Genomic DNA, 14,047 nt, shown 5'->3' with positions numbered 1-14,047 from the left:
TGCCTGTAAAATATTAAAACAGGAGAAAATGGCATTAAGTAAAAAGTCTATTCCTCTTTTTCTTTGTTCCTGTCCTCAAAGATATGCCCAACATTAATAGTTTTTTGTATGTACTTCAGGCATTAAAATAATGAATAGAAGACACATAATATCTTTTTTTATAGAAATGAAACTACATTACATGTATTATTCTTCCCTTTTTTTGCATTTCTTTCTTTTTTTTTTAATTAACAAGGCTTTGTTTATCCTTTGATTACTAAGGTAGTTCATGCTCATTTTGAAAAATTTGAAAGTTGCTGAAAAGTAGAATAAAAAATTCATGATGCTGCTCTCAAAGACTGTTACCTTTTCTGTGTGTTTCCAGGAGATTAACTTTTTTATGGACTGTGTTTTGTTTTAACATGACATTCATCATGAATCCATTTGGAATCCCCATATATGTGAATTCCCTGTAAATTAGCTTTTGGGGGAGTCATTTTTCACAAAGACGCAAACCGATCCCTCCGAAATTAGCCTCATGCAGTACAGTTAGCTTCCTTCAGATGCATATGTTGTATAATCAGGTTCATTCATTAACTTCTTTGCTCCTTTACCCAGTCTTCTTTTGTGTTAACTTAAATTCCTGTTTTAGCAATGCTGTGTGAGCTTTTGGGATTGCGTAATGTGGTTGAAATCATAATATTATATCTTGACTTTCAAGAATTTACTGAATTTAATTTTGTAACCTAGTTTTAAAATTTAAGTGTTCAGATTCCTAACACAAGTTTTTTGGTACACTTTTGTTTTAATAGGAATGCATTTCCAAAATTATATAGCAGACGCCAATGGAAAAAGACGATTTGAATAACATATATACAACTACTCAGAACTATTATTATATAATAAAGCATTTTCACATTTGTTAATTGCATTTTCATGAAAACCCTAGGAGTAGGTAGTTAAGCAGGAGAAAAAAAAGAAAGGTAGGTGAGGTTACATCTCTTACTCAAGGTCGTGCATTTACTTAAAAGAAAAAAAAAAAACTAAAACCAGAACCTAGATTTTCTGACTCTTAGTGCAAGACATTTCACTTTACCATAGAGCCTGATGCAATACTGGAAGCTTTTACAGATATAAGGTCATTTTTCAGGCAAAGGAAATTAAATTTTACTGTATTTTTGTTGCTGCTATTAAATTATTATACTTTTCTTTTTAAATGGATTTATATGAGAGTGAGTTTATAATTTTTTTCCAAATATTGTAGTCTTAGAAGTGAGATTTTTCTGGTGTATTTATTCCTTAATCTTTTGGTTTCTGACCTTAAATTGTTTTTAAAGGGTGAAGCCACTTCATTATATCTCCTGGCTGGTTGGACATGAAGGCAAAGGCAGCATTCTTTCTTACCTTAGAAAAAAGCAAGTATTCAATTAATGAGAACTTTTACTTTAGACACTTGAAAAATATTAGATAATAATATTATATAAGCCATTCTTTTCTCTTTTTGCTTTAAATGCCAGGAAGCCTAGAATAAAATTTAATGCTTAATTATAGTCACTTGAATAGGATTGACTGTTTTATTGGCCATATTATTTTTTTATATTTCTTATAAGTCACCTTTTAATCCCTTTTGAAAGTAGTTATAAACAAATTTTTTAAAATCATAAGTAAAACTAATAGATTCCAGAATTACATAAAAAGGTTAGCTCTAACCAAGAACTTAGATTTGACTAAATAGTAAATAGTAATATGCTGTGAATCTCCAGGTAACCTCCCGTCACCCTGGAATACGTAGATGTTAATGGAAACTTGATTGAACAAATATATCATAATAAATAAGTGGGACCGTGCAGCCATGTTAGCAGAATGTTTCCTAATGTATTTAAGCATCCATTTATGTTGGTTATAGCCAAATAATGGAAATATAGCTTTACTTTGGGATCAGGACTAATAGATTAAAGTAATTCCTTATTTGCTTTTATATGCACTAGTTTGAGCATGCAAAGATAGATGAGAAATGTAAATAAATAAAACAGTGATGCATGCTAGAACATTCAAAGAAAGGTGAGAACACAGGATTATTATAAAAGAATAAACTAATGAGATTAGGTACATATATGCCTTACATGATATAGCATAAAGTGCTTTTGAGATGTACACAACCTTTTCTACCTTACTGAACTTTATTAGAATTTCATGTACTTTGTTCTGTCTCCTTCTCTCCTTATTTTAGTTTTTTTTGGATATTCTAGTCAGGAAAAGATACAATCCTGCTTGCTATATAGGTTAGATGATAGTCTCAAAGAGGTCAATTGCACTCTAAGTAAGGAAGATATATGATGTGTTTTAAGGCTTTTCCTGGGAACATAGGTTCAGAAAGGATTAAGCGAAATGCCTCCCAGCAACTAGCATTTTAATATTTTGCTCTGTTCACTTTAACAGGAATTACTGTGGCTTCATGAACTGTTAATATTTTACTGTGTTGTAATGTGTATTAAAAAAAAAAGCCCCGATGGTGCAGTGGTTAGGAGCTCAGCTGCTAACCAAAAGTCAGCAGTTTGAATACACCACCTGCTCCTTCGAAACCCCATGGGGCTGTTCTACTCTGTCCTATAGGGTCTCAGTGAGTTGGAATCGACTCAGCGGCAACAGGTTTAGTTTGATCTGGTTGATGTGTATTAGTGTTTCCATTAAACAAATACATATGGAGTGTCTGGTGATTCCCGCATGTACTATATAATTCCTTGGGAGGCCTTGTGCTTTTAAAATTTGTCCTTTTAAACTTACTGATGGAAAGTATATCTTTGGATCAAAGGTTGAAGTTTCCAAATTTTACATATAAAGCCTATCCATTTTGCTAATTTGAAGAGTTTATAGATTATCAATCTCAAATTTTTTCTATCCGTAGGTGCTGGGCTCTTGCACTGTTTGGTGGAAATGGTGAGACAGGATTTGAGCAAAATTCTACCTATTCAGTGTTCAGCATTTCTATAACCTTGACTGATGAAGGTTTTGAACACTTCTATGAGGTAAATAATTAAAATGGAGTTGTTTTTCTTTTATATAGGTATTGCTTCATGCAGAAGACTAATCAAATGTTTTGTTTTCAGGTTGCTCATACTGTCTTCCAGTACTTAAAAATGCTGCAGAAGCTAGGCCCAGAAAAAAGGTAATAAATACTCTTAAGTGAAGCCAGGAGTCAATCCTAATACCTTTTATTCTTAAAGCTGTCAACAGACATGTTCTAGTCTTGCCTTGATGGTTTTTCAGGCAGTTTTGTTTACAAGCTCCATATCTTTACTCTTCTGCATGTGAGTGTACACTAAGGGTTTTATTTACTTGGCGAGTTCCTTTATTTTTATGCCTCTTTTGCTGATGATTTTAATGAAAAAATACAGTACGGCTTCCAATTGTAGTTTTCTTCTCTCACAGAATTTTTGAAGAGATTCAGAAGATTGAGGATAATGAATTTCATTACCAAGAACAGGTACTTGAAGTCAGATTCTTTTTGAATGTTATCTGTGACCAAGTTAAACTGGTGTGGACTTTGTTTCTCTTTTTGGACGTGTCATTGGAGTTTTAATTCTGCTACTCTTTGTCATGTGAGTCTCAAGATGGCCTTGAGGCTGTCTGAAAATTAACTCTTGTGGTTTTGAGTATTTGTATTGAGTAGTAATAAGGGGATTAAGCAGATGGACATAGATCATGTTGCATGACAGTCATCTATGTAATCATCTGTCTATCCCTTTGATAAATATTCATGAAGAGCTTGCTATGTATGGTATTGGATATTTTGGGAATTCAAATATTATAAAGACATTCTACAAGGCAATCTGTAGAATTACCACATGAAGTATTAGAAACTGTGTTTTGGGATTTGAGGAATGGAGAACATTTTCCTTGATTGGAATAGGATCAGAGAAGGCTTCATGGTTTGTAAATTTGAATTAAGTTGATGTCTTAGTTATCTAAAAAAAAAACCATTGCTGTTGATTCGATTCCAACTCATAGCAACTCTATAGGACAGACTAGAACTGCCCCAAGTTTCCCAAGACTGTAATCTTTATGGAAGCAGACAGCCACATCTTTCTGCCACGGAGTGGCTAGGGGGTTCAAACTGCCGACCTTTCAGTTAGCAGCTAAGCACTTTAACCAGTGCACCACTAGGGCTCCTTAATAAAGTCCCAGATACCACTAATACTAGTGTGGTTTATTTGCTACATTTATAATTGAAGGAAAAGCTAAATTAGAGGTTAGCGAAAGTAAAAATGTAATTTCTTTCCAGCCAAATTCATGGACCCTTTGAATATGTCCACTGATAACCTTGGGGAGGTTGTCTGTGGATTCTACGTTAAGAACTCCTGGTTTAGAACCAGTTCATAGAGCATCTTCAAAGACTGCTTTTGGATCATCACCAGAGACTATTCCCTGAATATGTATTATTAAACAGGGAAGACTTAAGTACATGAGAACAAAGTCACAAAAACTATAAGCTTGTAGTTGCCATTAACTCCTGTGTTGTCGTCTATATATACTTGAAGTCATTTGAAATTGACATCTTACTCTATGAAAACAGAAAGGCTGCAGTGACTCATACTGGGCCATTAGAGGGCCCTATGACACTCCTCCCTATAAACATATTGATAACGCATACAACCTACAACTTCCTGCCATCTATCTATGGTAAGGACCAGGAGTGATTTTGTTCAGTCTTCCCATCAACACATAGACCAGAATTGTGGCAGGGAAAGAGCGGGAGCAAGACTTGTGGGCTATACCTTGGCACTCAGATTGGGCTACAACTTGATATCCAGATTCCGTTTTTCTAGGATCAGCATTCTAGCATTGGTTGAATATATGATATTTTCTGTTTGTCCAGCTCCTTCCTAGCAAGATATTTCAAGATCTCTTTTTATTGACAGCCCCTCATTTTGTAGCTCCTCACTTTTTCCCCAACATTTGGCAATATTCATTAATACTTGCCTTAAATGAAAAATATGAGCCCAAAACATCTTAAACTAAAGCCTAATCATTACAAAGTTAGAATAAATCAGGAAAACCCATTCCTCTGCATGAAATGTTAAATTAACTCTAGTAGCTCAGCGTTTTTCTGTTTTTACCATTTCTGTTTTAAGCAGTTAAGGGGATTTCTCTTCAGACTTCTTTCTGGCTTTCAACAATAAAGGCAAAAAGGAATGCCCTTTTTGAACTATCCTTTTTTATATTATTAATTTTTAATTAAGAAATTAAAAAATTTTACCCAGGAACTTGGCCTCAGAACCAGCAGTATGTCTTAAACGTCAGCTATTTGAAGTAGAGTATGATGAGAAAAGCTATTCAATTAAGCACTTTTCAGTAGGCGGAAAAACCAGGAATATAATGTAGCAATTAGTAATGGAAGGCAGTGAGAGTTTGTAATGGACCACTAAAAAATAGGCATAACAAGCATTAGAAAGGTGGTGGAGAAATTGCAACCCTTGTACATTGGTGGTGGGAATGAAAGTGGTACAGCTGCTTTGGAAAAGTTTGGCAGTTCCTCAAAAAGTTGAACATAGAGTTACCGTATGACCCAGCACTTCCACTCCTAGGTATATACTCAAGAGAATTGAAAACATATGTCCGTACAAGAACTTGTACGTGGATGTTCATAGCAGCATTATTCATCATAGGCAAAAAGTGAAGACAACGCAGATGTCGTTAACTGGTGAATGGATAAATGAAATATGGTATATCCATAAAAAAAAAATGGATTATTATTCAGCCATAAAAAGGAATGAATTACTGATTCATGCTACAACATGAACAAACCTCGACCACATTATACTAAGGGAAAGAAGCCAGATACAAAAGACCACCTCTTACATGATGCCATTCACTATATGAAATGTCCAGAATAGGCAAATCTATAGAGACAGAAAATAGATCAGTGGTTGCCAGGGGGTGAGTGAAGGGGAGTTGGGGAGTGACTGCTTATTGGTACAGGGATTCTTTTGGGATGATGAAAATATTCTGAAATTAGTGGTGATAGTTGCACAACTTTAAATATAGTAAAATCCACTGAATTGTGCGTCTAAAAGGGTGAATTTTAGTATATGTGAGTTTTATCTCAAGGGACTGTAATACTTTCTTCGTTGCCTTCGCATCAAAGATCTGTTTTTAGCCAGGGTCCTTAGAGTCTTCTCATAGGAGATACTTTGAATTACTCAGTTTTATACCATACTGATGAGAGCAGTTAACTTATAAATAAGTGGCTAGTGAAAATAACTGATTAAAGAAATTAGAACAGGGTAAGAGGAGTCATTTTAAACAATAATAGCACTTTAAGGACTAGTTAACTTATTGATTCAGGACTGTTTATTGAAATAGGGGAAGAAGAAGAAAAAAAAAAAAAACAGTGAATCTTTCCTTACTCTATTCTTATGTGAATGTAGTAGATAACAAGTACCTGTGGTCTCTAGTTTGATGTTTGCATCTCATCCTTTCGTTATGAATGCAGTAACCTTCACTTTTTTTTCTGTCTTCCATTAAATGACAACAATCCATATTGTCTAGTAAAGGACTGGGCAGTGTGGTGGTGTGGAAAGAGCATTTGCTAATTTGTTAGGAGACCAGAATTCTAGTGTCTGCTCTGCCTGTCACTTACTATAACTGTGTGACCTGGGGCAAGTCACTTCATTCTGAGTATATGTCCTCACTTGTAAAATCATGGGAATGGAACCACTTTTTTATCTGCAGGACCTGTCACTTTATGAATTCTGTGTATCGGGGTGCCCAATAAATACTTGAATTGATTGCTTTAGTCTGGAAAAATAATTCCATTTCAAGTCAGAGAACTTGCGGTCATTCAATTTTAAATTGAGATGATATGCTAATTACCATAACTTTTTATTGCCTTTTATCTAAAGACACGTTTTTATTTCTATGTTGATTCAGTTCATGTTTCCAAATAATTTTTAGGTAATAGCACTGTAGTGATAAAATGTTGAAGACCCTGCCTTTTGGTACCTCACAATTGTGTAGTGGCTCTTAGCATGTAAATAAGCATTTACAGTTCGTTGTGGTAATTGCTTTCATAAAGAGGCTGTGACATGACTGGAACCTAGGATGTTGTAGGGCTCAGGATGGTGGTTGGAGGGGTGTGAGGTTAAGCTTCTTAAGATAGTAGCTCACATTTTATTTTCTTGGAATTCTGAGCATTCAGATTCTTAAGCCCCAGCTATTGAGGTATCTGGTTATTATCTACTTAGAAGCTTTTGGTTTTATTGTTTCTTTAAAAGAATGTTTTTATGTTATGGTGAATTAAGGATAATTATGGGAGAGGTTCTGGTGTGAAATAATTTTACCTTTTTACAGACAGATCCAGTTGAGTATGTGGAAAACATGTGTGAAAACATGCAGCTGTACCCACTGCAGGACTTTCTCACTGGAGATCAACTTCTTTTTGAATACAATCCAGAAGTAAGACGGTTTCCATTTCTAAAACTTAACTTTTAGGGGATGAGGAGGGTGAGAAAGTGCAAAGATGTACCTAAGAACTGTACAAAATGAAGAAAACTTGGTTATATTTAGCTAGTTTATTTTGTTTGTTTAAGCAGAAGAAACATCAATAGTTTCATGGATAATTTTTCATGATTCTTGTACCATTATATTTTAATATGAGGGAAAATTCAAGTTGTCTTTTTAGATATCATTCTTACTGTTTTTAGAGTATTGAAACATCTAAAATAGTTTAAGTAATTCCTAAGAATTATGTGGTTTAGTTGTTGACCATACTTAATACTTAACGTGTGTTTAGCTTCCCTTTTAGTTAAGTGGAGGTTTAGGACAATTAAATTTTTAATAATTTTGAAACTATCTACTAAAAAAAAAAATAATAAAATCCCTGAATTAGAAACATGACTTATAGCTACTGTTACATACCAATAAATAGTTGTTCAGGGTCTTCACCACACCTGGAGAGTAAGTCATTTTGCTTCCTGTAGGGTAGTGGTTCTCAGCCAGAGGCAGTTTTCCCTTCCAGGGGACTGTTTGTCAATGTCTGGAGACATTTTCGGTTGTCATAACTCAGGGGGTGCTATTGGCATCTAGTGAGTAGAGTCTAAACATCTTACAATGCAAAAGATAGTCGCCCACAACAAAGAATTGCTCAGCCCAAGGTGTTAATAGGGCTGTGCCTGAGAAACCTTGTTACATATAACCTATTCCAAACTACTTATTTTAAAGAGAATAGAGAAAGGTGAAGGAAGCAGCAGCAACCACACATTTTTGCCATTTCCCTAGGATGGTTGTACCCAGGGACCCAAATGTTTTTTACTATACCACCATTTATTGTGTTTTTTCTAGAAGAAATAGTGCTTTATGGTAGTTAGGGTTCTAAATCTAAGCCACAAAATCCTTTGTTTAGTCCATATCATAGCTGAGGGGTTATTGAAGGATGCCCTACATTGAGATCATCTTACAAATCCTTGGGGATGAGGTACATACCCAAGAATTAGTAAATGTAGTATACAATATAGTGGTTAAGAACATACTCTTTGGAAATATATACAAAGTTGGTTAGAACTACACTTTTGCCAGTTCCAACTGTGTTCTGTACAAATTAATCTTTTACCTGGGCAAATGACTTAACCGTTTATCTCTGAGGCCGAGTGTTATTTTCTATAAAATGGGTATACCTTAGGGTTGTTTTTAGGATTTTAAATGGAATACTGTATATTAAATACTACCTGGCACGTAGTAAAGGCTCAATATATGATAGCTATCTTTACTGCTAGTACGTAGGATTCGAGGTGAACACTGTATATAGCATTACTATATTTGAAAAAATTGATGTACATATGAAGCTTTGTGAATTAGAATGTTCATAGATAGTTTCATGAACTCAAGATGCTAGGATGTTGGGAACGCTTAACATAATGTGGCTTTGCCTTTTTAACAGAAATGTGTTGGGTTAAAATTGTTGTTTTTGTATATGTGTGTCCTCCTCCATCCCGTCTATTAGGTCATTGCGGAAGCCCTTAATCAGCTAGTTCCTCAAAAAGCAAATCTTGTTCTTCTGTCTGGTGCTAACGAAGGAAAATGTGACCTCAAGGAGAAGTGGTTTGGGACTCAGTATAGCATGGAAGGTAAAATATTTTGACGATTTTCCTACATTTAAGTATATCTGACTCGCCTGGGAATTTTTACTTCTCAATTTTTACATCTTAAAAAAATATATATATATATATATAATTTTTAAAAGTGTACTTTGACATGAAAATTACTTAATATTACAGGAACTTATTTTTTGCCATGTTTATAGCTACATCTGTTAGGTAGTGAAGAGGTCCTTTTTGTTTTGATATTTTGAGGGCAGAGTTTTCTATTGTGTTTTAGAAAAATGCCTCTCAGACTTTAGTGTGCATATGTATTACCTGGAGATTTTAAAATGGATTCTGATTCAGAGGTGTGGGATGGGGCCTGAGATTCTGCAATTCTGACAAGATCCCAGGTGTTACCAGTGCTGCTGGGACCACACTTTGAGTAGCAAGGTTCTAGAATGCCTGGATACGTCACTCACAGTTTTTCTTAGAAAGAATTGGTTTGTGAAGGCCATTTGATGATTGATTTGTTAAGAGGATTCTGAACATTGCATTGTGTACTGGGTCAGCTTTTTGTTTTTTCTTCTCTACAGATATTGAAAATTCTTGGGCTGAACTATGGAATAGTAATTTCGAATTAAATCCAGATCTTCACCTTCCAGCTGAAAACAAGTATATAGGTCAGTGAGATAGTAATCATTTCACGTACTCCATCTGGGTACTAATAAATACAACAAGTATATAGGTCAGTGAGATAGTAATCATTTCACGTAATCCGTCTGGGTACTAATAAATACAACAAGTATATAGGTCAGTGAGATAGTAATCATTTCACGTAATCCATCTGGGTACTAATAAATACAACAGGTGTATAGGTCAGTGAGATAGTAATCATTTCACGTGATCCGTCTGGGTACTAATAAATACAACAAATGTATAGGTGAGTGATATAGTAATCATTTCACGTAATCCGTCTGGGTACTAAAAACTACAACAAGTGTATAGGTCAGTGAGATAGTAATCATTTCACGTAATCCGTCTGGGTACTAATAAATACAACAAGTATATAGGTCAGTGAGATAGTAATCATTTCACGTAATCCGTCTGGGTACTAATAAATACAACAAGTAGCAATTATACAGTGTATTAGGTTTTATAAAGTATCCTATGAATTCATATTTGAGCTTGCCAGTAACACGCTGGGGTAGGTTATTATTTTCTTATTTTTCTAAACGAGAAAACTGAGGCTCAGAAAAACAAAGTGACTTGTCTAAGACTATTAGTTGGTGAATTGAGGAACTAGAACGTAAACTCAATTCTTGGGATTCTCTGAAGCTTATTTATTTGTTTATTTTTTCTTGCACGTCATAGCGGATCATTTCACATACGTCTTCTTAGGAACTGCCATTATCTTCTCAGATTTTTCTAGTGTTTCTCACTGCAGGTTGCAGCCCATTAGAGGGTTGTGGAATTAATGTAATGAGTTGTGAGGTAAATGTATTTAGGTTGCGAAAGCATTTTAAAAAATCATTTAGAATGGAAAATAGCAAAATGTTTCATTGTATGTAGAAAGGGTGTTATTTTAAGAGCTTTTGTTTCAGATAGGTGTGTCTCTCTCTGTCTACTAGCTTGCTGTGTAAAACATTTCTAACTGTAGGCTGTAGTTAAAAAAAAAAAAAGGGAGAGTCACTGATTTAGATCAAAGGTTGTATATAACCAGAAAAAATTTTTAAAAGTTTTGCATATTATTTCTAGATAATTCAGTTCTAACCTTAGACTTTAAATATCTTAGTGACCTAGTTTTTTTTTTTTTTTTTAAATAATATAGCAACATTCCCCCCCCTTTTCTCTGTATTAACTTTTTCTTACCTACCTGTTGATGAAACACCTTGTTTTCATTAAATGAAGGAGAAAGTTTGACTTTGGGACAGCCTTTTGTAACTTTTCAAATGTTCATAAGGTTGGTGAAAAACATTCTCACTAAGAATAGATTCTTTTATAATTTGCTTTATCTAACTGTCCCAACCAAAGAAGGTCCCTCTCACTGTTAATATTGTCTTTGAGAAAGGGAGTGAAGCAGAATGTATAGAGATAAGAATCAACTCCTGGGAAATTACGGATCTTCAAGAGTTCATTTAGCTTCAGGCCGAGATAATTTTCTTTGTAGTATTCTATTAATTTATTGTGCTCCACTATTTGAATTTGGCTTATTTTTACCATAAAGAAACCTAGACTTCTAACTTGGACTTCTGAAACCAAGAACAGGTTGCTGGGAATCCTATTGAAATACCTGAATGAATTATTACTCTCTTTTCTTTTGTTAGCCACGGACTTCACATTGAAGGCTTTTGATTGCTCTGAGACAGAATACCCTGTTAAAATTGTGAACACTTCACAAGGTTGCCTGTGGTATAAGAAAGACAATAAATTCAAAATCCCCAAAGGTAAAAATGTTTCCTTCCCTTAAAAGAGTGGAATAAGTATTACAAATCTTTTGTGTTTTGTAGCCTTCCCTCCCCCATCTATTAACCCTCCCCTTTCCATTTGAAGACCTTTTCTAACCTGATTTATCAGACCCCTACTGCTCCTCTACTGTCACTGAAATTTTTGTAGACACTCCAGATTCCAGGTGATGAATAAAGATTCAGGCCTAGATTGAAATTGTTTTCAGTTATTTTTCTTTGGTTAGATGAAAGCAGAGCCAAGTATTAGGCCACCTTGAGGAATTGGTGGCATTATTTTAACATTATTTTTAAAAACAGATGGAATAAAAGCATCCTGAAGGAAATTATTCTTAGACATGATAGTCTAGTCCAGCACTACAGATGTGAAATGTCCTCCATATGTCTCCCTCTACCTTTTTGCTTTTCAGCATAAAGGAAGTATAATATACAGCTAAACAAACCCTCAAAGTCCTTGTCTTCTCTTGTAACATGATGACCCAAACTGTATTGCTTTATTTTTCTGTTCTTAGGCATGGCATGAAAACTTAAACAACTTGGAATCATACGGAGTGTTTTTGAATGCCATTTAATCCATATCCCCAACCTCAAACACAGCGGTATTATAGTTCTGTGGGACTCTTGAGTCTATTGAGTCTATTCTTGAGTATTTCCACAGTCTTTCTTGGATAGCTTATGAAAATTTTTGAAAAAGTTCTTAACATTTATTCAGCTTCCTTGGAAAGGCTCTGCTATAACTTTCTGGCATTCTGTGTTTTCTTACCTGTGTTCTTTTTTCTTTCAGCGTATATACGTTTTCATCTGATCTCACCTTTGATACAGAAGTCTGCAGCAAAGTAAGGAATTCCCCTCTTTTCTGGAAAATAATTTTTATTATTGAAAAACTAAATTTTGTTTTGTTTCAATCTGAAACATCCTTTTTCTCTGTAAGTACTTGAGCTATGTTACTGATTTATTTTTTTCTGGGCCCAAAACAAGTTATTTATATAGAATACTAAACATTAAAATGGAACAGTGGCTGTCACATCTCCAGCCCCCAGATGTAAAACATGCTGATAATGTAGACTAATCGTAGAATTACTGGACTGAGAAAGTTTCTCAGAGATCAGTTTGGGGCTAGCTCCCAGTCTATAATGAGGATTGATGGATCTCTTGATCTTGTATTTAAAGATTGCTCAGGAATCTGATTCTACCTTGGTGTTGGCAGATTACTTTCTTGTTTATGTAGGTAGCTGTATTATGGGAGGTCAGAGAGCCTGAAACAGTGCCTGACACATAGGAGGTGCTCAGGAATGTTAGTTTACTTCTTCCGTTCCTTTGACACTTCAAATGTAAAATCCAACCTTAAAATGACAAGCAGCACTAACATTAATATTCACTTTAAAGAATGCATTACCCTCCTCTCTTCTTCCCTCAGATTTTTAGTTTGCCAGTCAGAAAGCCTAGGCCTGGGATAGCCAGAGCCTGAAAGCCAGTTGCCTATCATGGCTTTTCAATTTACCCCATTGTGCAGTGCAGATATTATCATTTTCTATGTGTGCATGACGTGAAACGGATTGGGAAGCACTGCAGAAGGTAGGAGTTAAAAACCTGAGTCTTGAGTAAGCTGATATTTACTTTTGAATTTTTAGTATACAGTTTTACATTCTGGAGTAGCAGGTTTAACACCTTTCCAAAAATAAGGTGTCTTACTTTAAATTGAAACTAGGCATCTTGTCTATTTCTTATCAACTAATGATGCTATTATTTGCATTTTATACTTCTCAGTGTTGTCCTCTTTGACATCTTTGTCAACATCCTTACCCATAACCTTGCGGAACCAGCTTATGAAGCAGATGTGGCACAGCTGGAGTATAAACTGGTAGCCGGAGAACATGGTTTAATTATTCGAGTGAAAGGATTCAACCACAAACTACCTGTAAGTACAAGTGCTCTGTTTTCCTCCCATAGAGCTGTAAAATCTATTTGTTTGTTGCCCCTATGGTACCAAGCATAGCGGCTTGTACATGGGTGTTGTACATAGAAAGAAATGTTTATTAACGTGAATTTTCATGAGTTCCCTTGGCTGTTGACAGCTGCTGTCACCTTGACTGGCCATACATAAGAAGAGCATACATTTCATTAAGTGCTGGCAGCGCATGCAAACGCAGCCCCTGCTGCAGACTTGCTTTCACTTCCCTTTGCTCTCAGTTTCTCTGTAGCCAACACTGGCATTTAGGACTGGTTTGAGCTTAATTTCATACCATACAGGAATAACAAATTTAAAGGACCTGGCACACTAATGTTCTTATGACTTCTGTTCATTTAAAACTCAAATGCTTGATTCTTCTTTTGTGCTTTTTCCCGTTGTTTCAAGTATATGTGTTTTGTTTTCCTTCCAAGTTTATGAGCCTTTTAAAAACAAGGTCTATATCTTGTCCATAATTTATCTCTTGGCAAGCAATGTCCTCCAGGGATGCTTTGTTAAAAACTACGTAAGTTTAGGAAGAAGTAATATGGGATACTAGCTAAGAGGGTTAGACCATTAAA

General features: G+C 35.1%; 1 protein-coding gene across 3 annotated transcripts in view; it reads left to right on the top strand.

Moving 5' to 3' along the window:
* Positions 1-14,047, top strand: part of NRDC (nardilysin convertase) — an 82,132-nt gene that overhangs the window by 56,291 nt on the left and 11,794 nt on the right. For all 3 annotated transcript variants that reach the window (XM_049875158.1, XM_049875160.1, XM_049875159.1), the window contains 10 exons: positions 1,317-1,394; positions 2,885-3,005; positions 3,087-3,145; positions 3,409-3,463; positions 7,330-7,434; positions 8,978-9,101; positions 9,650-9,736; positions 11,381-11,500; positions 12,303-12,354; positions 13,286-13,436. In XM_049875158.1, coding sequence (XP_049731115.1) covers positions 1,317-1,394; positions 2,885-3,005; positions 3,087-3,145; positions 3,409-3,463; positions 7,330-7,434; positions 8,978-9,101; positions 9,650-9,736; positions 11,381-11,500; positions 12,303-12,354; positions 13,286-13,436 — 952 coding nt within the window. The remainder of the gene's footprint in view (positions 1-1,316; positions 1,395-2,884; positions 3,006-3,086; positions 3,146-3,408; positions 3,464-7,329; positions 7,435-8,977; positions 9,102-9,649; positions 9,737-11,380; positions 11,501-12,302; positions 12,355-13,285; positions 13,437-14,047) is intronic.

The sequence above is a fragment of the Elephas maximus genome, chromosome 3 (assembly GCF_024166365.1).
Source record: "Elephas maximus indicus isolate mEleMax1 chromosome 3, mEleMax1 primary haplotype, whole genome shotgun sequence".
NCBI lineage: Eukaryota > Metazoa > Chordata > Mammalia > Proboscidea > Elephantidae > Elephas > Elephas maximus.
This window is presented reverse-complemented; position numbering and strand designations above follow the sequence as displayed.